Source organism: Ceratotherium simum, chromosome 18, assembly GCF_057802395.1.
Source record: "Ceratotherium simum simum isolate JZ-2026a chromosome 18, ASM5780239v1, whole genome shotgun sequence".
Lineage (NCBI taxonomy): Eukaryota > Metazoa > Chordata > Mammalia > Perissodactyla > Rhinocerotidae > Ceratotherium > Ceratotherium simum.
This window is the reverse complement of record NC_141917.1, coordinates 363,595-378,832: the sequence shown is the minus strand read 5'-3', so window position 1 is coordinate 378,832 and position 15,238 is coordinate 363,595. Positions and strand designations below refer to the sequence as shown.

The following is a 15,238-nucleotide window of genomic DNA, read 5'->3' as shown; positions in this document are numbered from 1 at the left end:
TACCCTAGGCAACTCCGGAGCTGAGCCGACGCCACCAAGGGGCGCCCGAAGCACCGGGAGCCCACCACCAGGCAGCCGAGCCGCAGGGACCCCGGCGCGCAGCCACCCCCAGTCCCGGTGACGCGCTGAGCTGCGCTCCCAAGAAACGCGGTCGCCCCGGCCCACGCCGCGTCCCAGGGCTCGTCCATCTGCTCGCGGCCGCGCGGACCTCCAGGCCTGCGCCCTCCAGCCCCGGGCTCCAGGAGAGGGCCGGCGGGAGCGGGCCGGCCAGTGGGGGAGGGGAATAAAGGGGACTCCGCGCGCGGGGGTGGGAGGTGAGGTCAGGGGTGCGGGTCAGGCCCGGGGTGGGCGTGCGCAGGCCGGGCGGGCGTGCCAAGAGCGTGCGATGGTGTCTGCGGTCGCGTGTGCGCGGCGGGGGCGGGAAGGCCCCGCCCCGGGGCGGGAGGGGGCCGCCCGATTAAAGGCCAGCCCGGCGGGCGGGGACCGGGAGGGCAGCCCGCACCCGGAGCACGCTCGGCTGAGCGCCGCCCGATGCGAGTCCCGCCGGCCCAGCGCGTCCAGTGGCCCCGGCGCAGCGCGTCCCTCCGAGCGCAGCAGGACTCACACGACATGAGCGTCTGGACCGGGCGCTGAGCGGCGGCGGCGATGTCGGGGCGCGGGGCCCGGGGGCCCGGCTGGGGGCTGCTGCTGGCGCTGCTGCTGGCGCTGGGCGTGCTGCCACGGGCGCGGGGCGTCGAGGAGCAGCCAGACGGTGCGGTCCAGGGCTTCCAGGTGGTCACCTTCAAGTGGCACCACGTCCAGGACCCGTACATCATCGCTCTCTGGATCCTCGTGGCCAGCGTGGCCAAGATCGGTGAGCGGCCCGGTTCGGCGCGGCCTCCCTCCACCTGCGCGTCTCCGCCCACGGGGTCTGCGGGACTCCCCTGTGCCCCGGGGCAGAGCTGGGCGCCGCGGCCGCCTTCCTCCCGGTCTGCGCCGGCCCGCGGTTTTCCCTGCGGAAGGGGCGCGTCCGGCCCCCGTTGCCCCGAGGTCGGGTGCGAGGAGCGCCGCGGTCAGCTCCGGGAGTTGGGCCTCTGGTCAGGCAGAGCGAGGCTCGGGGGCCGCCAGCCTGGCCGGGCGGGAGTGGCCGTGTGGGGCGCCGAGGGTTGCCGGACCCCGCTGGCCGGCCAGCGCGCGCAGCCTCCAAATCTCCGCGCTCTGGCGTCCCCGTCTCCGCGCTCGGGGCTCCTTCTGCCCCATCCAGGCTGCAGACATCGCGGGCTGCTCCCGCTCAGGGGCTCCTGCAGCCAGGTTTTCTGTCTGTCGGGCGAATGGGCGCCGTTTAATGCACCGAGAGAGGAAATGTTCTTGCTGTCAGGCACTGGAGTGATATTTTGTTCCCAGTGCAGAAAGAAAAACTGTGCCACTCAAGATTAAACCCAGTAAAATCCTATTTATAGGAGTGATTTCTCTTTTAAAATCTTGGTCTGTCAGATTTCTCTTCTCTTGCCTTGCTCCAGTGAGCCAGCAAAGTGGGAATTGCCGGTAACTCCCGGGCAAGGTGATAGGAAGGTCAGCTTTCTTAAGAGCTTGCAAGGAACAAAGTTTCAATGTGCTGGTCAACACCAGGGAGGGTCTTACTTGAGGGAGCAGAGATGTGATGGCATGTGTAGCATACTAGGTGGAGCCCGGGGGAGGCCGATCAAGGGTCCTGAGGACCCCCGCCCCGGAACAGCAAGTGGCAGGGGCAGTCCGCAGTGGTTTTGGAATGGAGAGGGGCAAGGCAGAGCAGAGAGAGCCCCTCTGGGGCCTTGGGGGTCACTGATGTCCTTAGCAGGACGGGGAGGGACAGGCTTTGAGGAGAGATGGCTAGAGGACTTTGGACCTGGCTTTGGGGTTACCTGGTGTACCTGGCAGCGGTTTGGGGGTACCTGGTGTACCTGGCAGGTATACCTGGTACCTCTTCCCTCCAGCGCTGCCTGTGGTGTGTCGATCTCCCTTTGAGTTCCTCTCATTTCTGCTTTCTGGTTCTTAAAATCTCTCCAGGTCCCTCTGCCTCCTCCTTTTTCCTGGGCATGTTTCGCTCCCTGGCCCTGCTGCCTGGTCTCCATGCTCAGTCTGTCCCCCGCTGGGCTTTCCAGTGAGGGTTTGTAACATCAGGAGTGAAGTGCCAGCACCCATGGGGTCTCGTGTGATGTGTCTCTCGGGATGCCTCTGTGATGGGGGAATTGCCGACACTGGCCACGTCCTATGGGTCGTTGACTGGGCAGGTCCAGCCTCAACCGGGGCTCTGGGAGCGCCCCGACATGACACGCATGCTGCTCCCCTCAGAACTGACCGGTTTCTGGGCGCCGTGGGGGTCTCCTCCTCTGCCACCTTGTCTCTTCTGTGAAACCACTGTAAGGGTGGTGACATGTGCAGGGTGGACGTGCCACACTCTGGGGTCTGCGCCTGGGGCGTGCAGCGCCCCTGTTGTGTGAAGCGAACGTGTACTTTCTGTGCAAGCTGGGCTGCTCCTAGTCCAGCCCCGGCACACAGATGTGGAGCCTGGCATCTGAAAGTCCAGTGACGGCCTCAAGGGCACTGGCCGGACAGCCCTGCGTGGGGAGGCACTGACCTGCGTACTTGCCTGGCCCCAGATCTGTTCCTCCCCCGGGAAGACCATGGCCTGCTGGGCTCTGGGCACTCGCACTCGTCCCCAGAGGACCTTCTTCAGGGTGGGGTGGCCACTTGCTCAGCCAGCTCCATCTCATGGGCAGGGCACCCCCACTGTGACAGCACTCTCATACGTTGCTGTAATCCTGGGGTTGTTGGCTCCCCTTGAGGGGTAAGAGGTGAGCATTGGTAGAGGCTTTGGGGGGACTCTGAGGACAACATGAAGACGAATCTGGAGACAGAACCTTGGGGCTGACCACGCTTCCCCTGGATGTCCTCTGCCCTGAGCCCGGCCTTGTCCCCACCCTGCCCACACTGCCCTTCTGCATGTGGAGGCTCCCACCGTGATGGCATCGGGGTCTCGCCCATGATCAGGTGGCACGGCAGAACGACTCGGTCTCCTCAGTCTAAAAAGTAAGCCGACCCTCCACATGCCTGGCCCGCTCCCAGCCTTGTCTTCTCCCTGTGACTCACTGCCCTCCCTCCTGTCCCCTGGAATCCACTGTGCTGACCCTCCCCAGGTCCCCAAGGCTCTCCTGGTGGCTCAGTGTGGGCCTCACGTGACCCCACCTCTTTGCCCCTCCCTCTGGAGTCCCCCCACCCCCTGTCCCTGTCCCCGTAGCCCCTCGGCTGCCCCTTATCCATCCACCTCGGCCTGGGTCCTAAGCCTCCCCTGACCCGCTCTCCCTGCTGTGTCCCACGCCCAGCACCTCCAGGTACCTGCCTGGTTCCTGGGGTCCCACACCTCCAGCCAGGGGTTCTCCGAAAGTGTGGCTGCCAACCAGGCATCTGCATGGACCTCCTCCCAGCTCCTCAGGTGGACCCCTGCCCCTCCCACCGCCTCTGGGCCCTCTAGGTCTCAAAACTGAAGCTCAGCCAACAAGCCTGACCCGCCTGGTCACTCAGCCGCAGTCCCTCATCCCAGTGGTCCAGACACTCTCCAGACCAGACCCCACTGCGCTCCAGCCCCCTCCACAGCTCAGGGCCCCCCAGATCCACTGTCCAGTGAAAAGTAGAGATCTGACCTGGTCTCTGCCGGGTGAACCCCAGGGGTTCCCCACTGCCCAGCCCACCTCCCTGCCTGGCCCTCTGCAGTGTGGCTTCCTCCTTCCTCCCTATCCCCTGAGAACTCTGGACTTACAGCCAGGTCCAGACCCACGGAACTGGACCCCTTGGACATCTCCCAGACCCTCCCTGGGCAGGCAACCCTAGTGCCCCGTCCGGCCCCATCCAGCGAGCCACCACAGAGCACTCTTACCCAGGCCTCACCCTCATCCCGGCCGGGCCTGGGGGCTGCGTGGGCAGGGCGTCCAGTCTGTGCACCTCCTCCCTGAGCTCACTGTCCAGGGTTCACACTTGTTTAGGTCGTCCGTCATTTAAATTGGTCCGGAGAGCCCAGACGACTTCAGTCTCGAGTTACAGGCACAGAAGAGCTGGGTTTCTGTTGTTTCCAAACATTTGTTGAGTGTCTTACGCATGGGTCTGAGTGTTGAATTTGCACACCCACCTTGTGCTGAAGAGGTCAGGTTTCTTCCAGCCATTTCTAACCTGATTGCGGAAATAAGATGCTGGGACCCTGAAACTAAGGCAATAATTCGTCCCAATGTTTCGAGGTGGCTTCTCACCTCAGGCAGCTTGGGACAGAGAAAGGCCAGAGGGCAGGGTCACAGCCACTAGCGAGGTGGCCAGGTCTCGCCACTGGGAGCTGCTGCTGGAAGCAGCCCCTTTGCACAGGTGAGGAACAGGTGTGGCAGGCTCAGCACAGGACTTGCTGTGAGCTCCCCACTTTTAGGCGTTTGGGCCTCCAGGGGTCCCCTGCCTGGCACTGCATCTTTAGGAAATTCGGAAGGGGAGGACGGGGCTGCTGAGGCCAAGGAGCCCGTCCACATCACGGGGCCGGGTGGAGCCTGCAGGGCCTGACAGGTGAGGACCCTCCTGCAGTGGGATGGTATCTGCCCCTGGGTGGGGGGTCCTTCCTCTGGACCAGCCTAGGACCCTGGGACATGTGCTCCCCTGGGGGTCCTGAGCCTGCAGCCACCCACACCAGGATCACTTTAGGCGTTGGACGAGGCTGGCCTTTCTCACTCTCATCGTGTTCTCTCTCCTCGGGCCTCCCCTGGGGGCCACAAGCTGGGCCAGCACAAGGCTCAGTGGACCCATATTAGCCACGCAGAGATCATGAGACTGTGGGCAGCTTGAGGGAGGGCCCACCTGGGGGTGGGGATCCAGGGACTTCTGGAGACAGAGCCCTGGAGGTGACAGGGTGACCACGGAAGGCGCTCCTGGCGGAAGAGGGAGATTGGAGTGTTGGAAGCCAGAGGGGAGGCCGGAGGGGAAGCCAGAGAGGAGGCCAGAAGGGAGGCTAGAGGGGTGGCTAGAGAGGAGGCTGGAGAGGCCAGAGGGGAGGCCAGAGGGAGGTGAGAGAGGAGGCCTGAGGGGAGGCCAGAGAGGAGGTCGAAGAGGAGGCCAGAGGGGAGGCCAGAGGGAGGTGAGAGAGGAGGCCAGAGGGAAGGCCAGAGGAGAGGCCAGAGGGAAGGCCAGAGAGGAGGCCAGAGAGGAGGCCAGAGGGGAGGCCAGAGGGGAGGCCAGAGAGGAAGCTGGAGAGGCCAGAGGGGAGGCCAGAGAGGAGGCTGGAGAGGCCAGAGGGGAGGCCAGAGGGAGGTGAGAGAGGAGGCCAGAGGGAAGGCCAGAGGGGAGAGCAGAGGGGAGGCCAGAGAGGAAGCCAGAGGGAAGGCCAGAGGGAGGCGAGAGAGGAGGCCAGAGGGGAGGCCAGAGAGGAGGCCAGAGAGGCCAGAGGGAGACCAGAGAGAAGCGAGAGAGGAGGCCAGAGGTGAGGCCAGAGGGAGGCCAGAGGGAGGCCAGAGAGAGGCGAGAGAGGAGGCCAGAGGTGAGGCCAGAGGAAGGCGAGAGAGGACGCCAGAGGGGAGGCCAGAGGGGAAGTCAGAGAGGAGGCCGGAGAGGCCAAAGGAGGCCAGAGGGAGACCGGAGAGGAGGCCTGAGGGGAGGCCAGAGGGAGGCCAGAGGGGAGGCCAAGCCAGCCCAGCCACAGACCTTGGAGGACTTTGATCTCTGCCAAGGTGGCAAAGAGGGTGGGACTTGGTCAGATCTGAGTCCTTAGACTATTGCCTGGGCGTGGGGCAGAGAATGGACAGGAGGGCACCAGAGGGGATGCTGGGATGGGGGTAGTTCTAGGCTAGCTGGGTCCATTTGTCCCCAAGCACTGGGCCGGGGACACTCAGAGGACAGAGGAGGCTCAGGTGTCCAGCTGACGTGCCCATGAGTCCCAGGGTGAGAGGTGGGCACTGAGTCGGTTCAGTGAGGAGGCTACCGAGGGGGTGGGAGCAGTGATGGGGGGTCGAGACCCTGCCAGGGAGGAGGCCTGAGCCACATGTAGGCCCCTGCACAGAATGGGCTGGAGCCGATGGAGGCGTCTGGTGTGACCTGGTGAGACACCCAGCTTGAGGACGTGCTCTGGAAGTAGAGCGCTCAGCGCTGAGGGGTGGGGGTGAGGGCACCCCGACTGTGGCCCGAGCCGCTGGGGAGTGGTGATTTCACTTCTGAGCTGGAGCGGCCGGATGGGGGGGCAGGTGGGATTTCGTCATGGAGCCCTGGAGTCTCTGTGGTCTTCACCGCACCCTCTCTCAGGAAAGAGGGCAGCTCCCCACCCACAAGGAGGGAGGGGGCTGCCCCCAAACCCCGACAGAAACACCCCGAGGTGAATCCAGTGCCCACGGGCCTGCCTGGATTCGAAGGACGGAGGCTGGGGTGGGTGGCGCGGTGGTGTCCCCCTCCCTGTCAGCGTTGCGGCCTGCCCAGCAGCGGTGGGGCCTCTGAGACCCTCAGGCCCTTCCCGCCTTGCCCCTGGGGCTGCAAGGCTCCCCATTGGTGCGCTTGGCCCCAGTCTTGGAGGAAGAGATCCCCAGAGAGGGCTCTTGCGTAACCAGCAGGAGCCCAACACCAGGCGACCCTGGGCCCGGCGAGGAGCAGCCGGGACTTCAGGTCAGGCGTGCGACGTGGAGAGCCTCTCACCAGGTCTGCGCCTTGCAGCCATGCCAGACGAGGCTGCCGCGCCCCACTTCTGGAGACTTAAGGTTCCTCTCTCCCAACTGTGCTCCAGGGGGAGCGCAGCCTTGGGATCACCCCCTCTTCTTCCCACATGTCGACAGCTGCCTGTCAATCCAGACTTTCCCATTGCCAGGCCTGGACCCCAATTCCCGTCATTTCCAAAGCACCCTCCCCCGGGCTTCTTGTCTGGTCAGCACGATCACTGTCCAGCCCTGGCCCTTGCGGGGGGCACAGACCCCCGCGCTGGGACGCACGCCCTCTGTGGTCTCACTCAGGGCGCTTGGGGAGCCTGGGCCACTGGCTCTGTGACTTCTGTCTAGATCTCTGCCTAACGGGTACAGCCGTCGCTGGGCACTGGGCGTCTGCCCTGAGCCTTGTTCCCAGGCTACAGGGAAGCCATGGGGTGGTATTTACCTCCTGGGGTTGAAACCAGAAGCTCGTAGTTTTTATTTTACATGCTCTGATCCTAGGACCAGGAGCCCCTGGCACTGTGCCCGACCTCTGTCCTCGCTCTGTCCTGTGGGCTCCTGGGCATTCTCTACCCTGCTCCCGCTGAATTTCCTTACTTCCCTTGAAGGAACGCATGAGTGGATCTGGAGGGCAAGGATGACTTAGAAGGGTGGGATGAGTATCAAGAGTCCCCAGTGGACCCCAGTCCTCCTGGGGTAGATGAATCAGTGGACCCTAGTGGACCCCAGTCCTGGCAGGACAGATGGAGTCAGTGGGCCTGGAGTCAGGACCCAACGTCCAAGGCCTGGAAGCAAGGACTTTCCCAAGAGTCTCTGTGGGAGGGAAGATTCCGTGCTGAAGGAGTCAAGTCTCATTTTCAGGAAGTGCCCCTGGAGAATTAGCCGCCAGCTGTAAAACAATCCATGGGCGTTTGGAGCTGAGGTATTGCCTGGAATATCCTGAGACAGAGGGGCAAAGGTTGGGAAGTGCTGATAGCGTCCTGTCCTACCTCCTCCACAGAGGGGACTCCCCAGGGAGTCTTCCAGGGGCCAACTTCCCGTAAGAGAGACCAGGCCCTCCTCAGAGTCTGGACCCCAGAAACCTGTGTGGCCAACCCCTCTGGGGCTTGCACCTCACTCTGTGACCTGTCTCTGGGCTCTCCTGACCCCGTCTCACCTTCTGTTTCTTTGCAGACCTGTCAGCCCCCTGACCCTGCTGAGTTCTCACCCCTCCAGGAGGGGCTGTTGTTCCTCTCTGCCCCGCTGGGGTGGAGGTGGGTTTTCCCTGGCCCCTGTGCAGGGCCCTCGCTGTGTGCTGCTCAAGGGCCAGGGTCTCAAGCTCAGGTGCGCTCCCATGTGTGTTTGTCTCCCCAGCGTCCGAGGCCAAGTCCCTTCCGACAGAAGTTTTTACCCGGAGCTGTGCACCTGAGGGGCGCTGCAGAGCGGGGGCAGTGGGGGATGGACCTGGCCTGCCCAGGTCAGGGCCAGCTCTGCTCTCTGGGCTCTCCACCGGCCGTGCCTGGGCACAATCTCGGAGCTTCTCTGAGAAGAGTACCCCCAGCTCTGCCCCCGCGGGGGTGCAGAGACGGGCCTGCTCCCGGGACCATAGTGCCCAGCTCTGAGTCCGGGAGCTGGTCCTCTCAGGTGCCGGCTCTCAGGGCAACAGGTCTTAGGTTGCTGGGTCTTGGGGTGCCGCATCTCAGGCACCAGGTCTTGGGGTGCTGGGTCTTAGGCATCAGGTCTTGGGGTGCTGGATCTTGGGGTGCAGGGTCTCAGGCACCAGGTCTTGGGGTGTCAGCTCTGAGCAGAACCAGCTTCCCTACACTTCTCTGCACTGGAGCCAGAGCGGGTGATCCCCTGCCCAGGCCACAGCGGGCACAGCTGGGGTCCCTGTCCCCTGAACCAGGAAACCTTCGAGGCGGCTGGGGCACTTTCCCCGCATGAGGGCCTGAGCAGTCCCAGGTCTCTGCCCCACCTGCACCTCTGCTCCCATCAGCCCCTTCCACCCCGCCCCCCCCCCCCCCCGAGATCCAGCCCTCCTTCATGACCTCACTGTCTTATCTCCTGCCCCTTCTCCACATCTTCATACCTTGTCTTCTGTCTCTTCTCTCTGCTCAGGGCAGGGGAGAGGGTGCTGGGTGAGCCCAGGTGCCTGTGGAGCTCCCCCAACTCCTCCAGAGCAGATTGGACTGGGAGGGGGCGGGGACAGATCGGTAGTGGGCGGGGCTGGTGGGGAGCAGAGGCCCCAGGAGCCGTCGCAGCGGGGAGCAGAGAGGCAGCGTGGTGCATGGCGGCCTCCCACCCCCCAGCTGTGGGCCTGCTGTGCGTGGCTTCCCTGGGCTCCACCCACATCACCCCCTGCATCTCTCCTGCCCCACTTCCTCTGAGCTCCGAGCTTGCCAGCACCCCAGCCCCCGAGGACGCCTCCTCTACACCGAGCTCTCTGGGTTCAACTAGGTCAATGCTCAAAGGCAGCTTGTGCCTGTTGTTCCCACTGTGTCCCCAGTGCCTGGAACCCTGCCGCCCCAGCAGTGCCCGTGGATCGGGGAGCAGGAGCGCATGAGTGGACCGGTGAAGGAACAAATGGGTGCGTGAACGAACACATCTGTGAATGTCGGCTCCCGTCTGTCTGTAAGCTTCGTCAAACCCTCTGGGCGCTGGGCCCGGGAGAGGCTCCCTGAGCTCCTTAGCTGAATTCTCCCAATTGCCACACAGTCTCCGGTGAGCAGCGTGCCCAGTGACAACACCCTGGAGGCAGGTGGACCGTGACAGCTGGCATCAGCTCAGAACACTGTGAGCATGCAGGGTTCAGGATGGGGAGCACCACGGCCCCACATAGGGCTCGCCTGGGCAGGCAGGTCCCCAGGATGTGCCACCCATGCTTGTGCAAAGCTGGCCTAGAGCACGCTCCACCACGTGCTGGGATCTGCAGCCGATGCACCCCCAGTCCTGCCTCCTGGAAGGACACGGAACAATCCTCCCAGTCCTGACACGCAGGCTCCCAGAAACACAGTCCCAGCTCATACACCCTCCTGGGACAGAGCCCAGAACTCGCGCCCTTGCAGGTCAATAGCTCGGTACAGTGGCTGCTCTTTGGGGCTTGGACAGTTTGGTTTATTTTATCAATGCAGCTCTCTAGCACCGCTTCACTTCCTAGCAGTCACGGCTCTGGGCGCCAGGACTGCTCTCACCAGTTTACTATTCATTTAACAAACGTTGTGCTGCCTCGTGTCTGGCCCTGCTACAGGCCATGAGGATGCAGCTTTGCACAGAACAGACTCAAACCTCCCATGGAGGGTAGTATTCCTGTGGGGAACCGACAGACAAGATCGTGCCACGAGGTAAATGCATTTAGTGCTATAGCTAGTGACGAATGAGAGAAGGCGGAGAGCGCAGGTGGGGAGGCTGTAAGGGGAACAGCATCTTCAGGGCAAGATAGCCAGTGCAAAGGCCCTGAGGTGGGCATGTGGGCCTGTGTTGGAGGAGCAGCTGGGTGGAAGCCAGCCTTCCCCCCAGGGGAGGGGTGGGAGATAACGTCAGAGGAGCCAGCAAGGTGACCTGCCACGTGTGTCCCAGGGAAGGGGGGCCATGGCTTCTGAGTGGAGGTGCATGCTTGACCCCACTGGGAGGGACGAGACTCCAGGGAGAGATGAGGGCAGCTCAGACCCGTCACCCCCTGAGCTGAGCCTGCCCCAGGGGGATGTAGTGTTGGCACAATCCCTCTGATTTTATAAGATTCTTCCCATAAACATGTTCAGAATGAACAAGTCAGAGAAGCAGGGCTTCTGTGCTCTCAGAGGCCAAGGTCCCCTCAAAGGTGAAAGGCTTCCACCTACGAAGACACGTGAGACAAGGCCTCTGGGCATTGAAGGGCCCTGGCTAGGCTGTTCTGTTTTGGCCCCTGTGCCTCCAGTGTCCCAGAAGGGCACAGGACTTGGGGGACTCATGGTGCCACCTCAGCCCAGACCCCCAGCTCTGCCAGACCTGACCCACCTGCAGGGGTGGCATCTACACAGGCTGACCGGTGACCGGGCCAGGGCTGTGGGTCCCCACAGGTCCCCAGGTGGCACCTGTGCAGGTGAGCACTGCGCTGGCCATTCTCCAGGGTGGGCAAGGCGCCCGCTGAGCCTGGGGTCTGGCCCGGAGCTCAGCCCCACGCTGGCCTTTCCTTGGAGCTGGCTGCGTCTCAAGTCCACATCTAAAACCCAAGTGTTCGTTCGTTCATTGGTGCTAGAGAGGCAAGAGCCCCATGGTTTGCTGGACACAGGGGTCAGAGTCCAGGCTGAGGGGTCAAGTGGCGGCCGGAGTGCCGGCTTCCCGGGGGCGCAAGGGGGGCAGTCCAGGTGGGCCACAAAGGAAGGGAGGGGCCAGGCAGGTGGCACCAGCCCAGAGGTCCCCCGGGGGATGGTCAGGGCCAGACAACGGAGACTGGAAGCGGGCAGCAGGGTGTGGACTTCGCAGGTGGGGATGTTGAGCCAGTGGTCTCCCAGGCCCCGGACAGAAGCCTCTGCTTCAGGCACAGACGTGGCCCTGGCAGGGACACCGACTGTCAGCTCCAGGAGGGCGTCCTATGAGCCAGCCAGGCCCGGACCTCTGGCCTCTGGGCAGGGCAGCCAGCGTCCTTCCAGGGCTCACGGGGGGAAGGAGCAGGGCACGGGACCGTCGGGTTCTGCTTCTTCCCTTCCCAGTGCGGCAGGAAACCTCGATGAATTCACCACCTGCCGAGCTCTCATGCCAAAGTCCAGCCGGTTTTGAGCTCTCGGCTGGGAGAGGGCTTCCTGCAAAGGCAGATGGGAAAGTTGGAAATGCCTGTTCCTAATGTCTTCTGGGAGAATACAAAGGTGAAAACTCCCTGCTCTCAGGGCTCTGTTTCTTCGTGGATTTCACAAGCCCCAGGTGTTGGGGTGCAGTGGACGCAGGTCTGTGGCCTCCCAGGACCTACTGTCCCTTAGGACTTGGCCCTCACATGCTGGGTGCTCGGCGTAGTTCACCGTCGGCCTGCCGGCTAGGCATGGACCCCAACGGGACTGGGCCACCTGAGGAGGCCCACGTGTGTGCATTTGTATGTGTGTGTCCATGTGTGGTTGCATGTGTGTGTGCCTGAGTGTGCACTGTCCTATGGGCTGGTTCCTGTGGGGTTTGAGGGTTTCCCCTGTGACACTAAGATCTATTCCCCACGTGGCAGTAGATGCCAAGCCTGGGTTTGAATCCTGGCTCTGTCACTCCCTGGGGGCCTGAGGTCCCTCATTTACCTCTGGGGCGGCACCGACACCTCTACGAGGGGTCTATGAGGAGTGAGTGGAATGCATGGCCAAGACAGACGCTGGCAGGTGCCCAGGGGTGTCTGGTGAAGGATCGAGGTGTTGTCACCCTCCACACACCTCTGAGGGAGTGTTGGCACGGCGGCTGTCACACCCTGGACACAGGGTCACCAGGGAGGCTCCCTGGCGCCACCCCAGAGGGAGAAGCTGGGCCCCCAGGGGACTGGGCTGGGAAAGAGCCTGGGGTGGGGGAAGAGGCTGAAGCCGCCCCTTGGCTGCCCCTGCTGGAGGCTTGGCCCACTGAGAGCTGTGTTGTGGGGTCACAGACGCCTTTCTAGCTCAAGAAGCCACCAGGCGCCCCAGGCCTGGGCCCCAGAGCAGACCTGGGAACGGGCATGCTCAACACTGGTGCACTGGGGGGCTGCCGCTTCCCGCTACTTCACAGAGGCCACCGTGGAGGCAGGGTGTCATCCCCACACAGCAATGGCAGCAACTCAATAACCAAGCAGAATGTGCTGGAGAATCAAGCCACATCTCCACATGTGGAACTGCTGTGCATTCCCGTGTTCTGAGACAGGAAAACCCTTATTCTGCTCCTTCAGCTGAGAATCCAGACATGGGACCTGCTGCCCATGTAGCCTGGGTGGACGTGTATCTGGCCGCTGTCTCCTCAGCAGCACCTGAGAAGCCTGGTGAGAGCTTCAGTACTCGGTCCAGTTTAATCTCCTGGGGCCAGCTCCAGACATCTTGAATCTGAACTTCTGGGGGTGAAGCTGTGGCCAGGACCCTCGAGCTCACAGGTCTCCAAGGTGGGAAGCAGGAGGGAAGCGATGGTCATCGTCCCCCAGCAGGCGCCACCCCAGCGGGGCCCCTGGAGGCCAGCCGGCCACATACACTGTCTGCCTGTAACTCTCCAGGGCCCCCGCACCCTGGCTCCTGCCTGGTCTGTCACTGCCTCTGGGAGGACTTGTGGTGGCCTTGTCTGTGGGCAGGCTGCTGTCCTCTCTGACGCCTCGGCCTCCTCAGCAGGGATGTGGCCAGTATCCACATCTCCGTGGGGTGTGGCTGTGAGGGTGGACTTAAGCAGGTGAATGAATACACATAAAGTGGACATTCTGTGAACACCTGCACGGTGCTCAGCACAGAATAGACACCAGCAAACAATGGCTGAATAAAACCAAAAATGCCAAGACAGTCACACAACAGCTACAGACACCATGTCTGCATGGACAGTAGAGAGCCGGCACCTCACAGCCTAGCAAGGCCGGCCAGTGTTCTCTGATGCAGGGTAAGGAGGGGCAGGGCAGTCCCACCCTGCACACCTGTACCTGCAGCCGCCTGGTCCTCACCCATCCTTGGGGTGGCAATGGCTCTGTGGCCTCATCCTGGTGGGTACTGAGTTCCCAGCGAGAGAGAGTACTTCACAGAGCTGGCCAGGCCTGTGAGCAGTGGACCTCTCGAGACTTGGTTGTCGGCCCCATGCAGGTGTGCCTCAAACCTCGGCCACCAGTTTACCTTTCCTTCTTTCATAGCTTAACAGTGCTAGGTTTGCTGGTGGTCTCCGGTACGGTGTTGCTAGGACTTGTGGGGGATCCCACAATTTGTGTGCATGTGTGGCAGGTGCAAGCACACCCTCTCCCCATGCACCTCCCCGCCCATACAGCTTACCTTTCTGGGGATACACTGGAAAAGGAAGGCAGTTTTAGGTTTCTGAGAAAGCCCCGGTGTGAAGACTACAGCCTCTGCTGTCAAAATCCTTTACTCATTAACTCAACAATGCCGAGAGCCCTGGGCTGGCATGAGCCTGGCCCCACACCCTGCATTTCAGGGCCTGAGAGGAGCACATCCTGGCCCAGCACCCCATCTGGCTTACCCGGGGTGCCCCCCACGGGAGGCATTGGTAGTGCAGGATGGGCACAGGTGGCCGGCCGCCCTGGGCACGAGGGTGGGCTCTTTTCACCAGAACGGAGAAGCCACTCCACCCCCTGACCACCAGCTCAGGGTCAGGAAAGATGCCCCCAGCCCAGTACTCTGGACCCTCTTCCCCACCCCCGTGGCGTCCTCCAGCTGGCGCGGGCGGAAACTAAGGGGATCCATCTCTGCCCTCCCCTCCCCTGAGACCCCTGCCTTGCCCCCGGGCTCCTGACCCACGGGGCTGGCCCTGTGAGCTGCACCTCCTGCGAGCTTTCCCTCATAATCTGGTTTTCTCAAGCTCTCAAGATTAGTTTTGGTGTTAATGAGCTGAATGTAATTGGGAAAGTAAGTCCATTACCAAGAAGCACAGGGCCCCCAGCCAGGTGCTGGCAAGTTGCTAAACATGCCGTGTGTCGTTGCAATCCTGAGTTGTGCTCGCGGCCGTGGTCAGCAGAACCCGGCAGGGTCTCCAGGCAGACCCACTGAGGCACAGTGGTGTCTGTTCCTGGAGAGGAGCAGGATGGAGGCCGGCTGCTCTGGAGGCTCCGGCCCTGGGGAGGCCTGGCCCCTGACCCGCATCTGAGGGGGCCGCCATCGGGGAAGAGACGCCCGCGGCTGGCGGCCCTCGAGTCAACAACTGTCTTCCAGCCTAGCTGCCTGCACAAGCCTACAGGCCACGTTTAGCTGTTCTCAGCCTAAATCCGTGATGCAGGCCCCAGCGCCTAACGGCAGGAAGTTAAAGTTAAACGAGATAGATCGTCCGCCTCCGGGAACAAGGTCCTCCTGCCTCATAGCTTCCCGGGGGCCGGCCCCGCTCCTTCAGGGAACAGGGGCCAGTCTGCACGGCTCAGGCGGCCTGGCCTGGAGCTGACCCTCCTGGCCATCAGAGCCACTCAGAGAGCCCGTGCCTGGGTCCACGAGGGGTGTGTGTGTGCCGGGGTGGTGGCATGGCAGTCACAGCATCGGTGGAGACCTTAGAGTTCTTGACGCCCCTCGAGCTCCCTGTCCTTGGAGGGCCGTGTGTTGGACTGTTTTCGGGGAGCCTCTGTCAGAGCAAGGAGTGAACACGGAGCGTCCAGGGGCCCACAGTGAGTAGGGTGTCTGACTCCTGTATCCAGGCATGGGCAGCGAGGCCACGGTGCTGTGGACCGAAACTTTCTCCCCAGGGAAGTTCCCTCACCTCAAACCAGAAAGGAAGGGAGCTCACAGCTCTCTCCTGCAAACGTCAGACTCCAAGGGGAACGAGTGACCTGAGATGAAGTCATTACAGGCCTGGAAGTTCGGGGGCTATGTCCCAAACGTGACACTGGGCTTGCCCTCGGTGCAGCCCCAGCAGCTGGCTTCTTGAGATGGAGGTTCCCCTGGCCACAAACGCTCGCACTCACATGCACTCACACCCCCCATTCACCCCACTGG

At 62.8% G+C, this 15,238-nt stretch overlaps 1 protein-coding gene across 3 annotated transcripts in view; it reads left to right on the top strand.

The window, feature by feature from the left end:
* Positions 1–521: 521 nt before the first annotated feature.
* The window catches only part of SLC9A3 (solute carrier family 9 member A3), a 56,807-nt gene continuing 42,090 nt past the window's right edge, over positions 522–15,238 (top strand). For 2 of the 3 annotated variants that reach the window (XM_004440029.3, XM_004440028.2), the window contains exon 1: positions 525–853. In XM_004440029.3, the coding sequence (XP_004440086.1) occupies positions 646–853 (208 nt within the window). In that variant the 5' untranslated portion in view covers positions 525–645. Of the gene's footprint in view, positions 854–15,238 lie in introns of all 3 variants that reach the window. The other variant, XM_087443077.1, reaches the window with a different exon arrangement.